At 39.2% G+C, this 24194-nt stretch overlaps 1 protein-coding gene across 1 annotated transcript; it reads right to left on the bottom strand.

The window, feature by feature from the left end:
• Positions 1 to 13195: 13195 nt before the first annotated feature.
• Positions 13196 to 20731, bottom strand: PNN (pinin, desmosome associated protein). The gene is made up of 9 exons (XM_059373115.1): positions 20168 to 20731; positions 19410 to 19481; positions 18951 to 19019; positions 18396 to 18468; positions 18182 to 18276; positions 17730 to 17805; positions 16564 to 16719; positions 16343 to 16481; positions 13196 to 15744 (listed from the first exon to the last, which is right to left on the bottom strand). Exons 1-9 carry the CDS (start codon positions 20278 to 20280, stop codon positions 14282 to 14284), a joined length of 2256 nt encoding a protein of 751 aa, XP_059229098.1. The 5' UTR covers positions 20281 to 20731; the 3' UTR covers positions 13196 to 14281.
• Between the last annotated feature and the right edge of the window lie 3463 nt (positions 20732 to 24194).

Genomic DNA, 24194 nt, shown 5'->3' with positions numbered 1-24194 from the left:
ATCACTAAACAATAACTTCACGGAATTATAACAAAATTTATCAAGCCCTTCTGATATGACTTTATGAATTGTCACATCAGCCTCCAATGACACATGAGGCATTTCCAAATTTTTGCATTAGTTATATTTCAAGAGCTGTTCACCTGATGGTTGATGGGCATATGCACTTTGCAAATCATGTGTAACTGGAAATCAACTTACCCATGGGATTTCCAGAATTAACTCCTAAAAAGTCAATATTAAATAGAACAATGTTAGGATAAGCTATGATATGGCACAGTAACATATAAATCACAAAATATGTCTTTGACTAAGAAAAGCAATGGCTTCTTTCTTACTCAGAAAGTCAGTTATGCAACTTCATGTGGGGGCTTTCTTCTAGGTGGTGCCTCAGGGATCCAGAACCCTTCCATTTCATGATTTTGTCATCTTGAGCATGTGCCCTCTGATGTTAATGTAAAAGGGATAGAGAATGTGTGAATGATAATGCATGGGCTTTTATGGCCAGGCCTGGAAGTGTATCTCCATTGCCCACTATCACTGGGCAGTACCTAATCACATGGCTACAAGCTAACTCCAAGGAAAGCTAAGATATGTGCACCCAGGAGGAGAATATACTTGATGTCTAGATAGTGTCTAGCTAGCTAGTTTCTACCACAAGAAACCTTGTAGTATGTGGTTTTGTGCAAACATTTATTATCCTGAACTAGGCCTATACAAAGATCTGTAATGTTAATCTTTGCTTCTGTAATTTCAGCGTAACATGACTTCTTTAAACAAGCACTAAAATGCGATTTTGTTCAAATAGGTAAGTACTGAACAACTGTGAGTATGAGGTCATGTTCCCTGACAATATGTAGAATGTGACTGTTCTATCTTGCCTGAAGATGCTGAATCATATACTTTAACTCAGTGGAGTAGACATGATACTGATATTGTTTTATGAAAGCTAGGAGTTCAAGAGGTCTAATGACTAAATAGAAAGTCACCTCCCAGCCCCACCTTGAAAGTAACGCAAAGGAGAGCTTGAGGACAGTCCAAGACTTCTCAAAAATTAATTTTGCACTTGTCCAACATACAGAATGATCCAGACATAATGTTCTAAATCAGCACTGTCCTGTAGAAGTAAACAGTGAGCCACATGTGTAATATTCTAGTGGCAGGGCATCTGAGTGGCTCAGTTGGTTAAGTACATGCCTTAGGCTCGGGTCATGATCTTGTACTCCTCTGTCTGCTGCTCCCCCCGCTTGTGTGCTCTCTTTTAAAAATAGACAAATAAGTAAAAATAAAGATTTTATTTATTTGTTTGACAGAGAGAGGGAGCACAGACTGGGGGAAAGACAGAGGGAGAGAGAGAAGCAGGTTTCCCACTGAGCAGGAAGCCCAATGCAGGGCAAGATCCCAGGACCCTGATATCATGACCTGAGCTGAAGGCAGAAGGTAACCAACTGAGTCACCTCTGTGCCTCAGGGGAGCATTTTTTTAAAAGATTTTATTTTTAATTATGTGGGGCTCAAACTCACAGCCCCAAGACCAAGAGTCTCATGCTCTACCAGAGCCAGCCAGGCTTACCTCCAGGGAGAATTTTTTACTGTCCTGGCCTCCATTCTCATTTGGCTATTTTTTAAATGTGTACTAATTTTTAAATTTTATTTTCAATTGAAAATATGAGTCAGAAGTTAAAATTCAAACTTGCAGAAACAAGAAAAACACTGAAGAAAACAACCTGAAATCATAAAGAAATTTGTGATGGATATGGTGGTAGTCTCTTAAGCTCCCCAGCTCAGCAAGCAAAGGGGTACCAAACAGGGTGGTTAATCATCAGTAGGGTTTTCCAGAGAAATAGAACCAATAGAATGGATATCTATACACACACACACACACACACACACACACACACACACATTATAAAAAATTGAACGAGGGGCACCTGGGTGGCTCAGTGGGTTAAAGCCTCTGTCTTCAGCTCAGGTCATGATCCCAGGGTCCTGGGATCGACACCCTCTCCCAACCCCCACCCCCGCATTGGGCTCTCTGCTCAGCAGGGAGCCTGCTTCCATTCCTCTCTCTCTGCCTGCCTCTCTGCCTAGCTGTGATCTCTGTCTATCAAATAAATAAGTAAAAATATTAAAAAAAAAAAAACTGAATGAAAAGTCCCAAGATGGGCCGTTGGCAAGCTGGAGATCCAAAAGAGCCAATGGTGTAGTTCCAGTTCAAGTTTGGAAGTTAGAGATCCAGGAGACCCAGAGGGTTAAGTTTCAGCCCCCAAACCAGCAAGCTCTGAACTCAAAAGCCAATAATTCAGTTCAAGTCCAAAAGCTGAAAAAAAAACAACCATATCCCAGTTCAGAGCAGTCAGGCCAGAAGGGCAGCCTTTATGTTCTATTCAAGTCATCAACTAATTGGATGAGGGCTACCCACAATCTGCTCTACTCAGTCCAATGTTAAATTGGAAATGTTAATTCAAATGTTAAATCTCATCCAAAAATACCCTCACAGACATACCCAGAATAATGTTCAACCAAATATCTGGGCACTTATGGCTCAGTCAAGCTGAAACATAAAACTTACCATCACATAATCCAAAAAGCAGAGGATGAACTTGAATACTTATTTAATATCTAGATTTTTATTGTTGTGCAAATGAAAAGCATTTCATTCATCACCCATCCTAGTGTTTTTTGAGATCCAAAAACCCCACAAAAAAACAAAAGCTTTAATAAGTAAAAATCTTGTAAAACCATCATTTGTACAGTGTCGCTTAAAAACAAATTTTTCAGAGAAAAAAAAGGGTATATAAGTGAACTCCTGTAAAGCATACTCCTTTCTTGATACACATCCAAATGAATAAAGAGGAAAATGTCATTTTTTATTAAGAAAATTGTCACTTATTTTGACTTTTTTTTTTTTTATTTGACAGAGATCACAAGCAGGCAGAGAGGCAGGCAGAGAGAGAGAAGTAGGCTCCCTGCTGGCGAAGAGCCCAACGTGGGGCTCGATCCCAGGACCCTGAGATCATGACCCGAGCTGAAGGCAGTGGCTTAACCCACTGAGCCACCCAGGCGCCCCTGACTTTTTTTTTTTTTTTTTTAAGCCCATCTCAGGGATGCCTGGGTGGCTCAGTTGGTTGGATGACTGCCTTTGGCTCAGGTCATGATCCCGGAGTCCTGATGGAGTCCCATATCCGGCTCCCAGCTCCACGGGGAGTCTGCTTCTCTCTCTGCCCTTCTCCTCACTCATGCTCTCTCTCCCTGTCTCTCTCTCAAATAAATAAATAAATAAATAAATAAATAAATAAAATCTTAAAAAATAAAATAAAATAAAATAAAAAGCCCATCTCATATTACAAGCTCCAAATTAGACCCGTAAAAGATGTTTCACATCAAAATTTTAAAAGGTGTCAGGAGCTAACAACAAATCCCTATTTTCTTGGCACAGTTAACTATTTCAGGTAACAAGTAAAAGAAATTCAGAAAGACCCTGTAAATATCCCTCCAGTTGGAAGGGATGTGTGCTGAAGGCATAAGCAGAGTACAAGGACAAGAAATTCTTTCAGAACATATTTGATAGGGACGCCTGGGTGGCTCAGTTGGTTAAGCAGCTGCCTTCGGCTCAGGTCATGATCCCAGCGTCCTGGGATCGAGTCCCACATCGGGCTCCTTGCTCCACAGGGAGCCTGCTTCTCCCTCTGACTCTTCCTTCCACTCTGTCTACCTGTGCTCGCTCTCACTCACTCTCTCTCTGACAAATAAATAAAATCTTTAAAAAAAAAAAAAAAAAGAACATATTTGATAATGGCGGTTCTAGAAATTTCATATAGGAAATGGCACTCTACTTGGAAGAAGATGGGGGATTTGCTTGAAATTATGTTTGTAGAAGATGCACAGTTTTTATTTAGATCACACGTTCATTAGAGTGTCTAGAGAGTTTATGAAAATAAAGGTGTCTCCTGACACCTTTTGGCACCCCTGCTGTCATCTGTTTACAGATTTCAAAGAAGGCAGGCCAGAAAGATGAACCCATTGACTGAGCAAGGACTTCTCTCTTAAATTTTTTAATGAAAATTTTGAAAAAAACACAAAAGCATATGAATTCATGTATAGAAGCTTCATGTATTCATCACTCTTACCAGCTTTTTGCAATCTTATTATCTCTTTCCCCCACTCACACTGGCTTTTTTGGGGAGGGCTAGCTATTAAAGTAAATCCTAAATATCATGTAATCTCATCCATAAATAACTTTGGTGATAGTAACAGATAAAGACATAACTACAATGGCATCATCACATTTAACAAATTTAACCCTTTAACACATATTCCTTAACATTTTCTAATACTTAGACTGTATAATTTTTCTCAGTTGTTGCAAAAAAAAAAAAAAAAAACCCTTTTACAGTTGGTCTGTTTGAACAAGATTCAAAAAGATCCACATTCAGTTAATATTTATTTATCTTGTAAGTGTAAAATAGCTCCCTTTCCCTCCTCCTCTTTTAGGAAACGCAGAGTAAAGAATTCTTTCCCTTTATTCATCAATTCTCAGGGGCGCCTGGGTGGCTCAGTGGGTTGAGGCCTCTGCCTTTGGCTCCGGGCGTGGTCTCGGGGTCCTGAGATTGGGCCCTGCATTGGGCTCTCTGCTCCATGGGGAGCCTGCTTCCTCCCTTCCCTCTCTCTGCCTGCCTCTCTGCCTACTTGTGATCTCTGTCCAAAAAAACAAACAAACAAAAAACCCACTTCACAAAACTCAGTATTGGTAAGGATGTGGAGAGAGAAGTACTCTTTTTTTTTTTTTTTTAAAGATATTATTTATGTATCTGACAGAGATCACAAGCAGGCAGAGAGGCAGATAGAGAGAGAGGGGCAGGCTCCCTGCTAAGCAGAGAGCCAGATGTGGGGCTCAATCCCAGGGCCCTGAGATCATGACCTGAGCTAAAAGGCAGAGGTACCCACTGAGCCACCCAGGTGCCCCAAGAGAAGTACTCTAATTTGTAGTCGGTAGAAGTATAAATTTGTATAATTTTCCAATATGCTTCATATGTTTCATTGACCCACCAATTTTACATGTGTAAATTTATTTAAGGCCAGTTTCAAAAATGCCTCAGAATAAGTGAAGCTCATGTTAATTTTGGAGAAAATTTAGTTATGCACTACGATGGATTAATTTTTATCACAAAATGACAGGCAAGGTGAGAAAAGTGCCTTTTTAAAAGACATTATAAAGTGATGGACCTTAGTATGCTGAAAAGACATAAGAAAACTTAATTAAAAACTTAAAAGTTGATCCCGGGTGGTGGAGGAAGGGGAATGAGGAACATACAAGGGCTTTCATTGTATTTGTCACATTTTATTTCTTAAATGGGGTGATAAGTTCACAGGCATTTGCTATAATTCTGCCTATTTTTTATTTTTTATTATTATTTTTTAAAAGATTTTATTTGACAGACAGAGATCACAAGTAGGCAGAGAGGCAGGAAGAGAGAGAGGAGGAAGCAAGCTCCCTGCTGAGCAGAGAGCCTGATGAGGGGCTCGATCCCAGGACCCTGGAATCATGACCTGAGCCGAAGGCAGGTCAAGGGCTTTAACCCACTGAGCCACTCAGGCGCCCCAGCCTATGTTTTTAAAATTATTATTATTTTTTTAAGTAATTGCTAACCCTAACATGGGACTCAATCTCATGACCTCAAGATCCAGAGTTGCATGCTCTACCTACTACGCCAGCCAGGTGCCCTTTGGCTATTTTTTAAAAAATATTAGCAGCATCATTACAAAGTAAAAAATATCTTAACTGGATGAGAGACAGTGATTCAGTGAATTGTTTGGATAAAATTACATAATGTACTGATTTACTCAATTATTTATTTGTTTACCGTGTTTAAATAGATGGTATCTGAGAAGACATGTTTATTTTTAAATTGAAGACATTTTTAACTATATATGAAACGTTTCGGAACTTGAAGTCAAACAGAAAAAAATGTATAGCTGTAGCTATACAGAAACCTACTACAATAAAAACTTCAGGAGTAGTAGGTGTAAATACAGGTGCTGTGCATTTGTTACACAAATATATCCAGCCTGAATGACATTCTCCAGGAATACCTCTCACCATAAGTAAAAATACACATATATCATTTGAGTACCTTTATTTGGATTTTTAAATTTTTTAAAAAATTTTTAAAGATTTATTTGAGGGGCGCCTGGGTGGATCAGTAGGTTAAAGCCTCTGCCTTCGCCTCAGGTCATGATCTCAGGGTCCTGGGATCGAGCCCTGCGTGGGGAAAAAAAATCTCTGCTCAGCAGGGGGCCTGCTTCCTCCTCTCTCTCTGCCTGCTTCTCTGCCTACTTGTGATCTCTGTCTGTAAAATGAATAAATAAAATCTTTTTTTTTTTAATATTTTATTTATTTATCAGAGAGAGAGGGGGGAGAGAACGAGCACAGGCAGACAGAATGGCAGGCAGAGGCAGAGGGAGAAGCAGGCTCCCCGCCGAGCAAGGCGCCTGATGTGGGACTCGATACCAGGACGCTGGGATCATGACCTGAGCCAAAGGCAGCTGCTTAACCAACTGAGCCACCCAGGCGTCCCGAATAAATAAAATCTTAAAAAAAAAAAAAAAAAAGATTTATTTGAGAAAGAGAATGCACTTGCATGTGAGTGGGGAGAGGAAGAGGGAGAATCTCAAAAAGACTTCCCACTGAATACAGAGCCCATAGAGCTCAATCCCATGACCCCAAGATCAGGACCTGAGCCAACCTAAAACCAAGAGTTGGACGCTCACGGACTGAGCCACCCGAGTGCCTCTAATTGGATTTTCAAATGACAGATTATTTGTGTTTGCACATGTGCACCATATATGTGCATATGTATGTATATATAAACAAAATTAAAAAAAAACAGTAGTTACCTGTCTTGAAGACCTGAAACATTAAGTTGTTTCACCGAAGGGGTAAACATAGGATTCCAAGACATGAATAAAATAGTATACTTATCTGAAGAAATTATCTGGAATTGAGATACATAAAGATGTAAGATAGATTCAAAGATACTGAGGCAAGACATATCTAGGGGCACCTGGGTGGCTCAGATGGTTAAGTGTCTGCCTTTGGCTTAGGTCATGATCTCAGGGTCCTGGGATCAAGGCCCACATCAGGCTCCCCACTCACCAGGAAGCCTGCTCCTCCATTTTCCCTGCCTGCCTCTGCCTACTTGTAATCTCTGTCAAATAAATAAAATCTTTTAAAAAAAGAAAAATAAAGACTGATAACCTAACACGTTTAAGCTGAAAACAAAGAGAAAAGACAGAATCACAGAGGCGTACTTAAAGAGATACTGGAGGGAGTGCCTGGGTGGCTCAGTCATTAAGCATCTGCCTTGGGCTAGGGTCATGATCTCAGGGTCCGGGAATCCAGCCCCAGGCCCAGCTCTCTGCTCAGCACAAGCCTGCTTCTCCCTCTCCCACCCTCCTTGCTTGTGTTCCCTCTCACTCTGTCAAATAAATAAATCTTAAAAAAAAAAAAAAAAAAAAAAGATACTGGTTAAGAATGTAACTCCATGGGGCAGAGATTTTGTTTTTTGTTTGTTTGTTTTTAATACTGCATTGCTAAACCTAGATGATAGCCTGTTACACAGTAAATGGCTAATAAATATTTGTTGAAAAAAATCTGTTGAATTATATTGATTTCTATTTCTACTAATATGGAAAGATAGTCACCTAGGTTAACCATCCCACTGAAAACATTCAAAGTGGCTGGGTAAAATATAAAAAGAAAATCTTTAAAGCATTTATGAAAGCACAGGAAAACTATTGTCAAATGAGATGTAGATGATGAGTTCTTCCAGGGACAAATACCAAATACCAGATAGTTCTCAAAGAACTATCTGAGAAATGAACCAAAGGAAAATAAATGAGATCCAGAAAAATATCCCACAGGAGAAATAAGCATTTTATGCATGATAAAGTTGATGGTGTGGATTGTTGGATCAGAAGAGGAAGAAGCCACAGACATAGCACTTTCCATTTTAACTTAAAAATCAGGTGGCTTATATACATATACCACAAGAAATGTATACATATGTTCATCGAAACATGTGAACAAGTATATTGGTAGTAGCAGTGTTCATACTGGGGCTTCAAACTGTGTGGGAACCACACAAATGCCTATCAACAACAGAATGGATAAATAAATTGTGAAATATGCACACAATGGAGTAATACACAGCAAAAAAACATAGTTACAAACCACAAAATTAACAAACCTCACAAATCTAATGTGGAACAAATATAAAAGAACCCATTTATATAAAACACGAAACAAACAATAACAATTATCCTGATTCCTAACAAAATGCCATGTTCATAGATTGGAAGACTCAATGGGGTCAATCCCAAATTAATCTGTAGATTCAAAGCAATTCAAATAAAAATCCCAACTTCTTTTGTGTGTGTTCCAAGGCTGACTTTCAAACTTATATCAAAATGAAGATAGGCAAGAGTAGTCAGGAGAGTCAAGTAAAGCAAGGTGGGAGAAATCTCTTCTACCTGATATTAAGACTTAATATGAAGCTAAGGTATTAAGACAGTGGTATCAACTCAGGCATAGAACAGACCAGTGGAACATAGAGCTTAGAAAGAGAACCATGAATATATGGATACCAGATAGAAAAAAAAAATGATGGTACTGCAGAATAATGTGGAAGGCACAAACTTTTCAATAAAGTTGGGCAATCAGACATTCATCTGGAAAAAAGAAATGAGACTTAACCCCCAATTTGTACCATAACACAAAAACCAATTCCAGGAAAATAATAAAGTTATTTGTGGAAAGTAAGATAATAATGTTCCTCAAAGATAAAATAGGAGACTATCTTCTTGATCTTGAAATGGGGAGAGGCATTTTATATAAGACACATGAAGTATTAACCATAAAAATGTATGGATAAACTGAACATTATAATCAAGAAATCTTCTTAATCAAAAATACCATTTAAAAAGTGAAAAACCAAGCAACTAAGTAAAAGACATTTGCAGTTCATACATTCAACAGACTCATTTCCAGAATACAGAACTCTTAAAATCAAGAAGACAGTTCCCAGAGGATACCTAAAGGGTTTTTTTTGTTTTTTTTTTTTAAAGATTTTATTTGTTTATTTGACAGACAGAGATCACAAGCAGACAGAGAGGCAGGCAGAGAGAGAGAGAAGCAGGCTCCCGGCTGAGCAGAGAGCCCGATGCGGGACTCGATCCCAGGACCCCGAGATCATGACCTGAGCTGAAGACAGTGGCTTAACCCACTGAGCCACCTAGGCGCCCAAGGTTTTTGTTTTTTTTTAATGGAAAACAATAGTCATCTAGAAAATACACATACAAAAATACAAAACTTATGACCTAGCATTTACACTCTTAATTATATTGTCTATCCATGCATATGTTTGCCAAGACATGACTGTTCTATAACAGAATTATTTTTAAGACCCTAAAATTGAAAACAATCTTGATATCCCATACGGGTGATTGGTATCTACAGTGACATACAAAAATGACTCAGAAACATGTGAGCAAAAGAAGTTAAAATACAAAATACATTATGATTTGTTATGTAGAGTAAAAAATAGGAGATGAAAAAATAAACTATGGTTAGGATGCATGAATCACTTTCAAAATCATGAAGGAAATCAGGTAAGTTACTACCATAAAGTCCAGATAGTGTTGTTAGAAAATAAACTGAGATATGTTAAAATTGTGAAATTTGAACAAACATTGAATTGGATCTGGGCAGCACTAAACTGTTAGGAGCTAGGGGAGAGGCTCTTATATTCAAAGATACTATACTTAAACCAAGGAAATTATTTGATTGGATATAGCTGAAGGAGTTCCATTATCTGTGAAGCCAAGTTGGCAGGCTGGGATTGGTTGTCCCCAGATTTTTCAGTCAGAGGACTTTACTCTGGTTTAGGTTTTAGTTTGCTTAAGTAGGCTGCCACCAATTAGAGGTTCCTTGTTTTATTTAAAAATTATCTCTGAGGGTAGAAAAGGGAGGGTGAAATCATTGGAAGGGGTTTTTGGGTCCTGGCAATGTTCAGTAATTACCCTTCACCTGGGTGATTCCACAGGTGTTAGCATTCTGACAATTCATGGAGTTGTATATAGTAATGTGTATACTTGTGTTTTTCAAAATAAAATAGCAATCTACTTATCTATGTATGAGTTAGTTACCTAGGAATACATTTAGTGAATGATGTATAAGACCTTTATGGGAAAGTCATTAAATGAAACCCAAATAATGGAGATATTCATGTTCATAGTTTGGGTCACTCCTGACCCACTCCTCTATGCCCAAATCTGTTCCTTCTCATCTCAGCTAATGGCAATTCATTTCTAGTTGTTCAAGTAAAATCTTTGCTCATTCTGACTTCTCACACCACATAGTCCACTAGCATATCCCTTGGGAGCAATCTTCAAAATATATCCAAAACCTGATCACTTCTACCACTTAACCATCTTGGCTTAAGTCACTATATTTAGCCTAATTATTGCAGATAATCTCTTGCTTTTTCGTTCCTGCTCTTGGCCTCATTTCCTTTTCTCAACACAGCAGTCAGAGCAACTGTTTAATTATACTATCATTTCACTGATCTGTTCAAAACCTCTGACTCTCCAAAGATAAAAGCTAAGGGACTTGGGGCACCTGGGTGGCTCAGTGGGTTAAAGCCTCTGCCTTTGGCTCGGGTAGTGATCCCAGGGTCCTTGGATCAACCTCCACATCGGGGTCTCTGCTTGGCAGGGAGCCTGCTTCCTCCCCTCTCTCTGCCTGCCTCTCTACCTACTTGTGATCTCTGTCAAATAAATAAAATCTTAAAAAAAAAAAAAAAAAAGCTAAGGGACTTAAAATAGCCTGTAATGCCCAATATAAGCTGGACTGCCAATTACCCCTCTGAAATACTTTTAATGCTTTTCTCCCTGGTTACTCAGCTTCAGCTACAATGGCTTCTGGCTGCATCTCAGTTCATTGTTTCAAACAAGCATAGCTGGATGTGCTGGAAGAGGAAACTAAAGTTGCAAAAACAAGCAATTGAATCACAAAAGCCCCCCTAAGGACCTGTCATAGTTTCGTCATAACATTGTCTATAATGCACAAGGCTCTATTCTAGGTATTTGAAATAGAGCAATAGGTTAAAAATAATTTTCAAATCTTGCTCTCATGGAGCTTCCATTCAAGTGGAAAGTAGACAATAAACCAAAGTATGGGAACTATACAGTAGCATGGTAAATGCTATGAAAATAAGCCAAGTGGACAGTGAAGACAAGTGGTGTTTATTAGGAAATCAAGGAGTACTCAGATGACCAGAGAAGTGGTTGTAGGTATTTGAGTATTATTTTTGGGAAAAGACCATGCTAGGGAGCATAAAGAAAAGTGTAGCGAACTTTCAGATTCCTCAAGTTCATTCTTATCAAATTGTAGTCTTCCCCCATTGACTTACTAGCAGGAAGATCCAACCATATAAATAGTAAACATGTCTTCTGGGCCAGTAGAACAGAATAGAGAGCTTAGAAAGAGAACCATGAATATATGGATACGACAGAAGAAAATGATGGTACTGCAGAATAATGTGGAAGGCACAAACTTTTCAATAATTAAAGTTGGGCAATCAGACATTCATCCGGAAAAAAGAAATCAGACTTAACCCCCAATTTGCACCATAACACAAAACCGATTCCAGGAAAATAATAGTTATTTGTGGAAAGTAATAAAGTTCCTCAAAGATAAAATAGGAGACTACCTTCTTGATCTTGAAATGGGGAGAGGCATTTTAATGGCATTACGTGAAGGGAAACTGAGTGAAAAAAAAAAAAAAAAAGGAGGGAAACTGGGTGACTTTCACTCAAGGATTTCAAGGTTTGTTTTTTTAAATTCACGTTAAGTAATTGAACCCTTAAACATTTAATGACTTCTTTTGACAGCATTGGCTCATATTACACACCATAAAATCAGTAGCTTTACTTTTAAATTTGTAGTTTATAAACTCAATTTATTACTTTGCTTAGCCTAATTACTATAGTATACGTGTATAACCAACAGAGTTCTAGACCTAGTGCATGCATGAGCCCTAGAACGGAGGTACAACTCATTTAAGATCAGTCTTCCAATTTGTGTGGTTGTGTAAACCTTGGAATTTTAGAGTAAGAAAGATGTTTCCTAAATAGTTCCTTAGATGTCTCCAAACTTAATTTCAGTCCTTAGTCTCTAGCCCGATCCATCTTCAGGCTCTACATTTTCCACAAACACTGATCTGTAACATCTAGTAGGAAGACCCCTGTATCTGAAAAAGATACAGAAAAACCCTGGGAAATGGTCATTACTTCTACATTCTAGCATTCTTTATATTTCTGTAAGAAACCAATTCAATTACATGGTTCTCTGAAAACAAATTCCATTTAATTTCACTTCTAAGTTCAAAGCATTAGCTGGAAACCAGAAAAAAAAAAAAAAAGAAAAAAAAAAGAGGGAAAAACCCGACCCCGTCTTTTAAAGTCTTCCAGTTTGTAAGTGCATACCACTAGTTAAAAAACTTAAAATAGAAATCTATATAGATTTTAAAATTGCTCTTCATATTCCAAAGATTTTTTTTCCTCATGCTTTTATAGCCCCAATCTCACAATTGGGCTTAAAATCAAACTTATTTCTGTAAGCATGACCAATTGTCCAAATTTTCCAGGTAAAAATGAGTTAATAAAACTTAATATTGTTCAAAGGATCTTAACACATACAATTATTTTAAAGTCCTTGAATACAGATTTTAGGAACCAAGTTATGTTCAAGGTCATCCCTTTTAAGTTTTTAACCAACCTTTCCCCCATCATGTTTCACAGTATAAAATCTATACTGCATGCTGGAGATCATAAACCCCTGGATAAAGGGACTCCTAGAAGAAACTGGCCCAGGAACGCAGGCAGATAGCTCTGCAATTTGCAAAGTTCTACTCATTTACTCTTTAAAGGATTTTTTAAAGAATATTTTAACATGTTCTTTTGTATTTTTTAGTGCTGGAAATGCTACTGACATTTTCACTGTCACCATGTACTTGTCAAGGGGAGAAATAAACCGTCAAGCCTAAGGCTAGTCAATGTTGTGTACTCAGAGGCCATTTGCAATTAAAGTGCTCTCTTGTAATAAAAGCATCAAAAAGTTAATACAAGTACTAGTCTTAAGCAGTCACACATCTAAGCCACATTTATTTGCACATGTATAGTAATGGCAACAGATAGTCCAAATTCATACAAATTTATAAAACAACAAAGTTAATAATCACTTGGTACACTTGTGTGTTATCTTGCTTACAGATTCAAGTGTAGATGAACTTCCTTCATTCTGTAAACTTTCATACAATACTTAACAAAAAACTCTTGAGAACACATATTGGCATGTTTCAGTTAGAGCCAACACAAAAGTTAAGACAAGACCACAAACTCAACCAAGTTTAGAGTATACTTTTCTACCTCCCTCCCCTAGAAAGTGATTATTTTCAATAGATGTATATGCTGTATCACACAAGTAGCCATGGAGACAAAAGAATGATGCTCCCATAATCATGAAGAAAATGCCAACCAAATTATACTGTTTTATCTACCAATAATGATTTATATAGGAGAAACAGGGGGGATGCTTAGATTAAAGTAACAAGGGAAATTAGAAAAAAATAGTGAAAGATTTTGAGAACTATGTTCCCCCTGAAAGCTGCAAAGATCTGACTATGACAACTCAAAATAATCACGTAAGGCAAATAAAAATGAAAAAAACCTTCAAAGACATTCTAATCACGTTCAGTATCTAGTGATAAAAGCTGAAAATGATATCAAGAGAGTATTTATTATACAAGTGTCAACGAGGACATTCCAAAACTAATGAAAGAAATGCACATTTATTTCTACAAAAGCAATGTATGATACAGAATCAGAAGGGAACAGACTTAAAGATTTACCTATTAAAATATACAGATTCTTACTGAAGAGTATAGGATATTTAAAAAAGATGACAAGGGATGTTAATCTTTTTTTATTATTATTATTTTTACATATTTTGGAACCTCACATAATTTTGATAAATAACTCTTACAAAATTATGCAAAAAGTACAAGAATGTCTGGTAAACAAACAGTCTGTATTTTCCAAAAAGATTTTTTACAACATGCAATTCTTAAGGCAGCATCCTCCTTACAAGGAAAGGTAATCCTTTTACTCATCAAGAAATCTTCTGCTGCAAAGAATAGGCTAAGAAAGCCTGGCTTCTTCCATTAACGCCTTTTGTCTTTCCTGTCTGATTTTCGGTCTCTTTCACTTCTTGAAGATCTTTTGCCTGATCGACTACTCTCTGATATAGACCTCTTTCTGTCGGACCGGGAATTCTTATCCTTTGATCCTTTTGTATCTCTACTACTACCACCTTTTGAAGATTTGTGACTTCTTTCTAGTCCTGATGTATCCCTTCGCTTCCGATCCACACTCCTTCTGTGCTTTCTATCTCTATTATGTCCCCGGCCCCTACTCCGACTTCTACTCTCACTGCTACTAGTGGTGCTGCTGCTACTGTCTCTGCTGCTGCTGCCACTGGTGCTGGAGCTGCTACTGGAACTACTGCGACTACTACTGCTGCCACTGCTGGAACTGCTTCCACTGCTGCTACTAGTGGAACTACTACTAGAACTACTACTGCTACTGCTGCGACTTCTACTCTTGCTGGTTTTATTTCTAGCTCGCCCTCTACTTCTGCTCCTAGTTTTGGTTTTGGTTTTGCTCTCTGAATGTACTGTTAAGACTGGCTCTACTGTCACCTCAGTGAGTTTTACAGATTCCACAGGAAATTCCTTCCTCTCAGGTAGTAAATGCCCTTGATCCTGAAAAACCTGAATTGATGGCTGTAAAACAGCTAATGGCAAAGTCTCAGGTTGAGAGAGAGGCTGGGCTTGGAGGAGTGCTTGGGGCTGGGGCTGGGATGGGGGCTGGGGCTGGGACGGGGGCTGGAGCTGGGGCTGGGGCTGGGACGGTGGCTGTGGCTCAGGCTGCAGCTGCGGCTGCGGCTCAGGCTGAAGCTGAGGCTCAGGCTGAGACTGAGGCAGGGGCTGGAGGTGAGCCACAGGCTCAGGCTGGGGCTCAGATTCTTTCTCTTCTTTTTCCTCAGGCTCATTTTCCATTTCTAGAGCACTGGCATTCTCTTTCACGGGAGAAAGAGATTTACATTCTTTATCTGGCTCAACTTCAAATTCCATCTCTGGCTCCAGTTCTTTGCTAGTTTCGTTTTCTGAAGGTTCTACACTTTCCACTTGATTGGTTTCCATTACCTCCTGCTCAGCAATTACATTTTTGACACTCTCGACCATCTCTAGCACATCCATAACTTCTTCCGGTTGACTATCCTGCTGCTTCTCACTTTCCCTTACCTCAGTTTCCTCCTCCATCTTGACCTCCATTTCCTGTTTTTGTTCCTCCTCCTCCTGTTCTTTCTCTGCATCACTATGAACTATACCTATTTCCTTTTCCTCTTCCTCTCCTGTTTCCTCTATTTCTACGTCATTGTGCTGATTACCTGTCTCCTCCAACTCTTCCTCTCGCTGAGCCACCTTACCCTCTTCTTGTTCCGCCTTCTGTTCTTCATTACGCACCACCTGATGCTCTTTTTCCTTCATTGATTGTCTTCTAGGCCTAGCCTCCATTTTATTTATTTGTTCTGCAAATTCGATGCGTCTACCTTCAAATAAAGCTGAAGGATAAAAATTCACATGTGTAAATAAAACATTCAAACTCACAATTTGACACTTAAGTACAAACTGTTATCAAGCTTTATCTAAATGTCTTTTTGTAAAGAGACACAAGACTGATTATGGCAAGCAATTACAAACTGAAATGACCAAGCAAAGTTCCCCTGGAAACCTATATACTAAGATATAAGTAGCAAATAACTACACCACATTAACTGATGGGAAAAAAGGACAATTTTTTGCTTTTCTACTTCATGCTAGAAGCAGTGTCTACCTTTCCATGTGCACTCCTTCTATGGATTACACCAATGTTCACTTTTTTCTTGCTTAATCAGCATTTATGTCTGGCTATAAAGAAGTCATTCTACCGAAATGCTTAAGAAATACACATGCATTAAGCACTATCTACAACATGGTAAGTTTCAGGTTAAATTCCATCATAAATCAAATGCTCCTGCACTCCAAACTCATTAGCATCTTAGATTATCTTTTTAAAAAAATCAACTGCTGAAACCCTATTACAGGACACAAATGTTTATGTGTGGGTGTATTACCTTACCCATTTAGAAAATTTCACTGGAACTCTTTATGTACACTTACCATTCATTTTTCTCTGTGACTCTTCTATTAATTTTTGGGTAGCTGGACACATTCTTCCAGGAATATAGAACAAATGGGGCTTTGTCTTAGTTCTTATATATTTAATTATCTTGGCATTATGTTCATTCCATTCTTCTTGCTAAAGAAAAGGTAAAAGGTCAGGTTTTCGTTAACATGAAGGATTACCAATCTTAGAATTCCAATTCCAAACTACTACTCACCAGCTGCGCAAGCTCAACCTTCTGTTCTAAAAGCCGCAGTTCTGTCTGTTTAGCACGTCTTTCTTCAAACAGTTCTCTCCTCTCATTTTCAACTTGCTTTCTTTCTTCTTCTGCCTGCACTTCAAGTTTTTGTTCAATTTCCTGGCGCCTCTTTTGCTGAAGATAAACAATTATCTTTGAAAACTTACCACACTTCCTGATTATGTGAAACGCTGCAATTTTACTAAGTTATCTTTATATGCTTCATATTTGCAATTCAGGATACCAGCTAATTCAAACTTAGTACTTAGCATTTGAGGCTAATCCCAATTTCTCTTTGAGGAAACAGGGACTATGTAAAAACCTAAATATCAAGGACATTAACCATATTATCAATAACCATTCCATTTAAATTAACTGTTAGGCAACATTCTTTCATAAAACCTAAAAAAGAAGAGCAATGTCTTTTTAAATTATCTTTTAAGTTACTCTTCCTTCCAAATCAGATAATGTGACAGAAGTGACATCCTATCTTCACACATTATTCTTTGAAGACTTTTATATTCCTTAGGAAAGTTAACATACAAAAGCTTTAATAAAACTTTATTAATCTATAACTGAATTGTTATCTCCCTTTCTACCATAGTTCTCCTTTGAGAAGCAGTGACTTGATATCGAACACCAAGAACACATTATAGCTTTTATAAAAAAAAAACCTCTAGAAAGATTGCAGTTGAATGAACTGTGGAAGGCAGGGAAATGTTTAGGCTTTTGCTTCCAGAGTGCCAATTATTGTCTCTGAGTGTATAAATAATTAAAAATTATAATCACTGAACTAGTTACAATGCTGACCAAGTTTGAAAGAAAGCACTCTGAGGCCTAAAGAAATGAAGAGTCTTGTCCAAAACCACAAAATGAGATCGCTGTAGAGCTGAGATCAGAACCCAGGTTCTCCTGAGTCACAGATCAAGGCTCTTTGCACTGAAAGAGAAGTTCACGCAGTTACTTCACAGGACTCAAAAGAGACCAGTTAAAAATATAACAACTTCAGAAAATTTTATAAGTTTTTTCCTTGGCTTTAATTTAGGCCTACAATTCAGTTTTGAGATTTTCTTTGACTCTTCTCAAAAATATTTAACGAACTCCTTTTGAATACTTAAACAATCAAAGGAAAACTATATAAATACCCTTTCAGTAGCAACAGTGGATTCTTGTTTAAATTTCTGCAAAGTACCCATCAATAAGCCAAATATTCGTCGGTTCCTAAAGAAGACAAAGAGAAAATTCAATTTCAGTAGGTTGCACTTCATCTCAGCCCGCCACTTCCTTCAAGAAACATACTACAAACACCTGAACAATTCTTAAATATAAATATTCCTAAAACTGCATGATTTGACAGGAAATTTTCCTCATTAAAAAAGAAATAAAGACGGGGTGCCTGGGTGGCTCAGTGGGTTAAGCCTCTGCCTTTGGCTCGGGTCATGATCTCGGAGCCCTGGGATCGAGCCCCGCATCAGGTTCTCTGCTCGGCGGGGAGCCTGCTTCCCTCTCTCTCTGCCTACTTGTAATCCCTCTCTTGTCAAATAAATAAATAAGATCTTAAAAAATAAAAAATATATATATATAAAACTAAGAATACCTTTGCTTTCCCTTTTCATCCATATTTTGATCCTGGATAAGGTCTCTACGTGTGCGTTCTTTGGAGGTAGCTACAACTGAAGACTGCAAAGCTGGCTGCAGGAGAAAATAAATCTCAGTAATTTAACAACCATATGAAAAGGCAGCACTCTCAAATGTAGTAAAGATGAAAATACTATATTCATCCCGTAAGTAGTTCTTTTCATCTCAATTACCTTTTTAACATCATCATCCTCTGGGTCGCTTTCTTGGCGTGATTCTCTCCTTGTCCGACGCTCCCCGCCCAGCCTGACATAGGAAAAATAATTTAAAAGGCCACTGTAAAATCTGACTTAAGTACTACCAAGGACAAGTGATTACTTCTACTATGACTTATTTCCATAAGTCTCATTTCATCAGTCTCTATCCCATTTCACTCTTTCCTCTGGTAGTAAAAGGATAAAATGTGTCACCAGCGCCCAGTCCAAATACTGATCTATATTTCTCAAGCAGATTAAGTTTTTACAGTACAAGACAGGAAAGTAGACAAATATTTTCTCGATCTTATTCTTCTCATAATCTTTATTTTATTAAGATTTCTGTTACTGTTAGTGAAAACTGAGCTCTGAGGGATACAGACTTAGTTCAGTCAAATACCAAGGGAACAGACTCAAAGAAGTAGTATACTACTCAGTTCTAACATAACTCAACAAAATTTATTAAATACCTCTGTGACTACCTCAGAAAACAGAGCATACAAGTATGTCTTCAAACGTTTTCCTCCTACATACCTACTGACTGCCCCTTCAAGGTCTCTCTGTTTGGCTGGGGGTCCTCCTCCACTATCTGAGAATCCACGCCTGCAATTAAAAAAGCTCAATATAAACGAAAGTTAAGATAAATATTTACCCTTAGCAAGATAATTTCATTGAATTAAAAAAAAAAACCCTTCCAATCACAACAACCTCAAATGGTCATCCACTCCAAGATGCTTTTTAGCACTTTTTAAAAGATATAAAAATAAACTAAGTGTACACAAAATGGGTAATGTATTCTTCAGTCTCTAGTTTTGCATATCCATGAAGTTCCAAGATAACTACATAGGAAATTATAGCTGATCACAGTTTAAACAAAACAAACACAAACATATCTAATGTGGGCTCTACCACCGATTTTGTTTAAGCCTATAGTTAATTTAGTAAAAGTATCTACCGTCTTAGCATAAAAATTAAGTCCTAAGAAAGTCTTACCTCAGCAATAAACTACCACGTCCTCTACCTCCACCAGGACCAGAAAGGGCCAGCAATCTGGCTTGGATGGGCCTAAAAGATATTTACAAATTGTATGAAAATCATGCTTGGACTTATTTTATTTAATGTCACCAAATACTTTCACGGATGCGGTACATCATAAAGAGAAAAATAACCAGGAAAGTTCTAAAAATACGGTTTCAAATCCACGTGCCTCAAACAAGACAGGAAGTCCTATTTTAACTTCCTTGTTTTTTCAAAACCATTATCTCAGAAATTGTATTTACTTCTTGCCACTACACATTAATAAGCTTGGATCAGACCCTAATTTCGTCAACTCCGAAGAAGCTGCACGTGGGAAAGATGGCAAATGCTTGGGTGAGAAGCAGCGGACAACGTCCCAGGAGGGTCTCCGGGCCAGCACCGGGTCAGGTAGCCGCCGGCTGGGGAAGGGGCTTTGTGCTGCAGTTCCGGGCCTGCAGGGCCGAGGGCGGGAATCGCAGGCCCGGCCTTCCTACAGGCCAGAAAGACATGCCGGCATAGCTAGGACCCACTTGCCTTCCTCCCGCACTCGAGCTCCGAGACCTACGTCGAGGGCGTGGAAGACTCCCCACCTCATCCGGGACGGGGTTCTACTGCCGCCCCCGGGACAGGCCCCGATGTTCTAGCCTTCTCAAGGCTAGCCGCCCTTCCCGCCCCCAATTCACCCCGGCATGACGGCTGTCTCTCGGAGCCAGCCTGTCTTATCCACCTCTTACCTCACGTCATTCGGATCCCGACCGGTGAGCTTGCGAATATTCTCATCTACGTTCTTTAGGCTCTCTTTGGCCTTTTCTAGCTGCTCCTGCAAAGTTCTCACCGCGACCGCCATCTTCTCTCTGCAGCAGGCTTCGAGACTGCTCTACAGGCCGCGCCTGGCTCTGTCGCGCCGCGAGACGCGAGAGGACTGACAGCAGGGTCCAGCCAATGACAATAAGCGTTGTTTTGCGGCCTCAACCACTCAGCGTCTGGAAGAGGGAAAAGCTGCCGGCCTCTGTGACTCTGGGCCAATGAAAAGTCTTCTGAGCGGCTGACTCCCTCCCCCAATTAGCTGCGGTGGCCGTGCTCCGTGTCTAGCGCAGAGCCTGGGCGCATTTGAGAGGCTCTGGGGTTTTCGGAGACGCGGGCTTACCCGCCTGCTCTTGCAGCGCGGAGCGCGGAGTCTTCCAGCCCTTTTAAACTGGGATATGACGTGCCTTATATCTTTTTAACCACCTAATTACATCAGAGTGGGATGGAGGCGAGTCTTTTCCCCTCCTGCCGGGTAAAAGATCAGATTAAGAAAGGGTGCGGCCATTCTGTCGGTGCGCATGCCCGGGGTGGGGGTGGGGGGCGCAGGCGTCCCTACATTGGGTTAAACCAAAACGAGCAGAGGGAAGCAAAACTGAAGACGAAAAGTCATTAATCGTAATAGCTAACAATTTTTTTTCGGTGCCGTATGAAACGTTTTATATACCTTGTCTCTCAACTCAAAGCTTGAATAAAATGCGGGTTATTACTGGTAAGGAAATTGAATGTGGACATAAGTGAATTCCCTAGGTCAAGGTAGCTGAGAATGACTATTTGATCTGACCGTGTGCAAGGGTGTACTAAATGAAAAAAGCTTAGATGAGACTGAGACTGGCATTATCGTCTACACCTGGCCTCCACCTCTGGTTAGGTTAAGAAGGGGTCTAGAGTAGCGGCTCTATTGTTACTTGTGCGTATCCGACAGAGTGTCCTGTGGTTCTGTTCTTTGTACATGGCCAACAAGAACCATTTTGTTCCAGAAATGCATTTGCAAATTACAGCTCACAAAGCATTTCCCCATAGAAACAGTGTTATGAATAATCTTAGTTATCATCATCTTTTAGTCGGGCATCAACCTTGCACCAATCATTAGTGGGACAACAGTATTTAACTGGTTACCATCTTAATTCATCTCTTTAAAAGTTCCTTTGTGGACCAGCAGTAATCTAGGCTCTGAGGATAAAACCTTGAACAAGATCGCTGTGGTTCCTGTTTGTGGGGTTTGTAGGCTCCTCGGGGAGCAAAAATCATTCATGTACTCATTCATTCATTCGCTAGTATTTGCTGAGTGCTTACTGTGTGCCAGGCATTTTTCTAGGTACTGGGATAGTCAGTGCAATAAAGATCTCTGTCTTCAAGGAGCTTGGGGGAAAAGTATGGAGACACAGGATAAATAAGTAAATTACATGGCATGTTGGAAATGGAGAAGTTCTATGGAAAAAAATCAAATGGGTAAAAGGGATAAGGGTTGATAAATAATAGTAATTCTGATTAAACGCATATTTAGTCTCATTGATCCTTACTCTAATGCTGTATAATAGAATAAACATAAAGGATGAGAATGTGGTAATAGTAGATCCCAACCACCAAATGTAATACCCTGGTTTCTCTGCAGATCCTATAAATCTTTCCCTTTCACAACCACCAAATGTAACAGTGTTTCCATGGGAAAATGCTTTTAGAGGCAACCAGTAACAGGATATTTTCCTGCTTCCATAGGACAAACTACTAGAATCCTGGGCAATTTAACATAACTTTATGGGGGAGAATTAGGTCTGTTGTATTCAACATTTAGTAGATGCTCAATAAATACTTGTTTCCCATCAATTCCAAAATATTCTAAGAACACCATGTTATTGTTTGAGAAATCAATCTTAGTAAGTTGGTCAGTTGGTTACTCTTTGACCTCAGTGGTGCGCTTGGACTCCTTTTCGTTGATGGTAATGATGAAGGGAAAAATGCAGTCAGGACATAAAGGACATGATTTCACATAAGGGAAATTTGGGTGCTGGAAAAATTAAGATTATGTTTGCAAAATAATCTCTGAAATTGCACTAATGTTATTAAATAACAAAAATTCAACAGTAAATTGTAAAGTTATAATTAGCTTTATTAATTGATTCATGAATTGGGCAGCATTCCATCTAGCAAGCAGAGGGGGAGCTCCAAACGGCTACAGAAAGGGAGATATTTTTACAGGTAAGACAAGGTAGTCATAAAGAGAAAGAAGGATTATTTCAGATAAGGTCACCTTCCTTTGGGGACAAGAGGGTCTTATTAGGTGTATTACCTCCTCATCTACCTTTGGGGGTTGAAGAAAGCCTCTGTGACCTTATTGGTATAGACCAGAAAAGTTTGTTACTTACCAGGTACCCCTACGTTTCCAGTGGAGAAAACTGCAATTAGGTTAAGCATTAAGCTCCAGTATGATGATATGACCTAGCATTAATGACTCTATTTGGGGCCTGTGGTTTTCTTTTTAACAGTGTTTTCAAAGGCTAGGGGGAATGTATATGTGATGATCAAAAAAACTGATGCAAACATTAGAAGGGACATGTTTTTCAAAAAAAGAAAAGAAAAAAGCTGTCATAATTCCAATTATGGAACATGATCTTAGTTTTTTTGAAGATTTTATGTATTTGAGAGAGTGACCTCAAGCAGGAGCAGAAGGAGAGGGAGAAGCAGAGTCCCCGCTGAGGGGGGATCACAACCTAAGCAAGAGGCAGACACTTACCTGACAGAGCCACCCAGACAGCTCTGGAAAATGATCTTAAATTCCTGTGAAAGAATATGGAGAGTTGAGATGTTATTGTTAACAACTAGAGAAAATTCAATATGTAAACTTGGGGGAAACATTTAATTAAATATATTAATATCACAAGGAAAAAAAATCTTCCTTGTGAATTACTAAGAAAAGAATCAATCATAAGCTACGCAACACCTTTAAATCAGAGTTTGCCAAATTTAGAAGGTGCTTATGTATGTGTTTGCATCTTTGTAGGAGTTAAATCCCACATCTCCCATAGATCCTTTATTTTTAAGATTTTGTTAATTTGTCAGGGAGAGTGCACACACAAGCAGGGGGAGCTGCTGGCAGATGGAGAAGCAGCCTCCCTGCTGAGCAAGGAGCCCAATGTGGGACTTGATTCTAGAATCCTGGGATCATGACCTGAGCCACCCAAGCGTGGCTAATCGCTCAGATGAACGTCCAAATCGCTCATTCTTAGGAGCTACTTCCCACAGTGAGGTCGCTCTTCTGGTCTTTCGCACTTTTTCATGCACCTAATCGTCTGGTTCTGTATTTTGTTTTAAATGTACCTTTCCCTGGGACGCCTGGGTGGCTCAGTGGGTTAAGCCTCTACCTTCAGCTCAGGTCATGATCCCAGGGGCCTGGGGTCGAGTCCCGCATAGGGCTCTCTGCTCAGCAGGGAGCCTGCTTCTCCTCATCTCTCTGTCTGTCTCTCTGCTTATTTGTGATCTCTCTCTCTGTCAAATAAATAAATAAAATCTTTTAAAAATAAATAAATAAATAAATGTACCTTGCCCTTTGCTTACTTCATCCCCCTTAACTCTTATACCTGACTCCCAGTTTTTGGTGGCCAAAATGACTAAATCTTTTTTGCATACCCAGGTTTAATCCACAATGGATTGGGATAATTTCTTAATATAGCTAAACTTCATAGCCTGAAAAATGACTTACTCCTTCACTCTCTTTACTCTTCCTATTGAGTAACACACGGCAGAAATGAAAGCCTTTGATGAAGCTAATTCTTGGCAGTGCTAACATATAGCTAGTTAACACACATTTCAGCAGGCGCTCCTTTGTCTTATTTTACCCCTTCACACTCCAGCCCTTGCTCCCCGAAGTCATTTGTGAGAGGAACCTTCCCCAGAGAAGTAATGCTTTGACCATAGAGCTGGCGGAAGGTCGGGATAGACGGGACCGGAAGTTGTTTT

Source organism: Mustela nigripes, chromosome 13 (assembly GCF_022355385.1).
Source record: "Mustela nigripes isolate SB6536 chromosome 13, MUSNIG.SB6536, whole genome shotgun sequence".
NCBI classification, from domain to species: Eukaryota; Metazoa; Chordata; class Mammalia; order Carnivora; family Mustelidae; genus Mustela; species Mustela nigripes.
This window is presented reverse-complemented; position numbering and strand designations above follow the sequence as displayed.

Coding starts and splice junctions, on each gene's coding strand:
- PNN (XM_059373115.1), bottom strand. CDS start 20,280: ATGGCGGTCGCGGTGAGAACTTTGCAGGAGCAGCTAGAAAAGGCCAAA. Junction 18,469..18,950: donor CTTGAAGGGGCAGTCAGTAG/GTATGTAGGAGG, acceptor TTCCTATGTCAG/GCTGGGCGGGGAGCGTCGGA. Junction 17,806..18,181: donor GATGAAAAGGGAAAGCAAAG/GTATTCTTAGTT, acceptor TGTCTTCTTTAG/GAACCGACGAATATTTGGCT.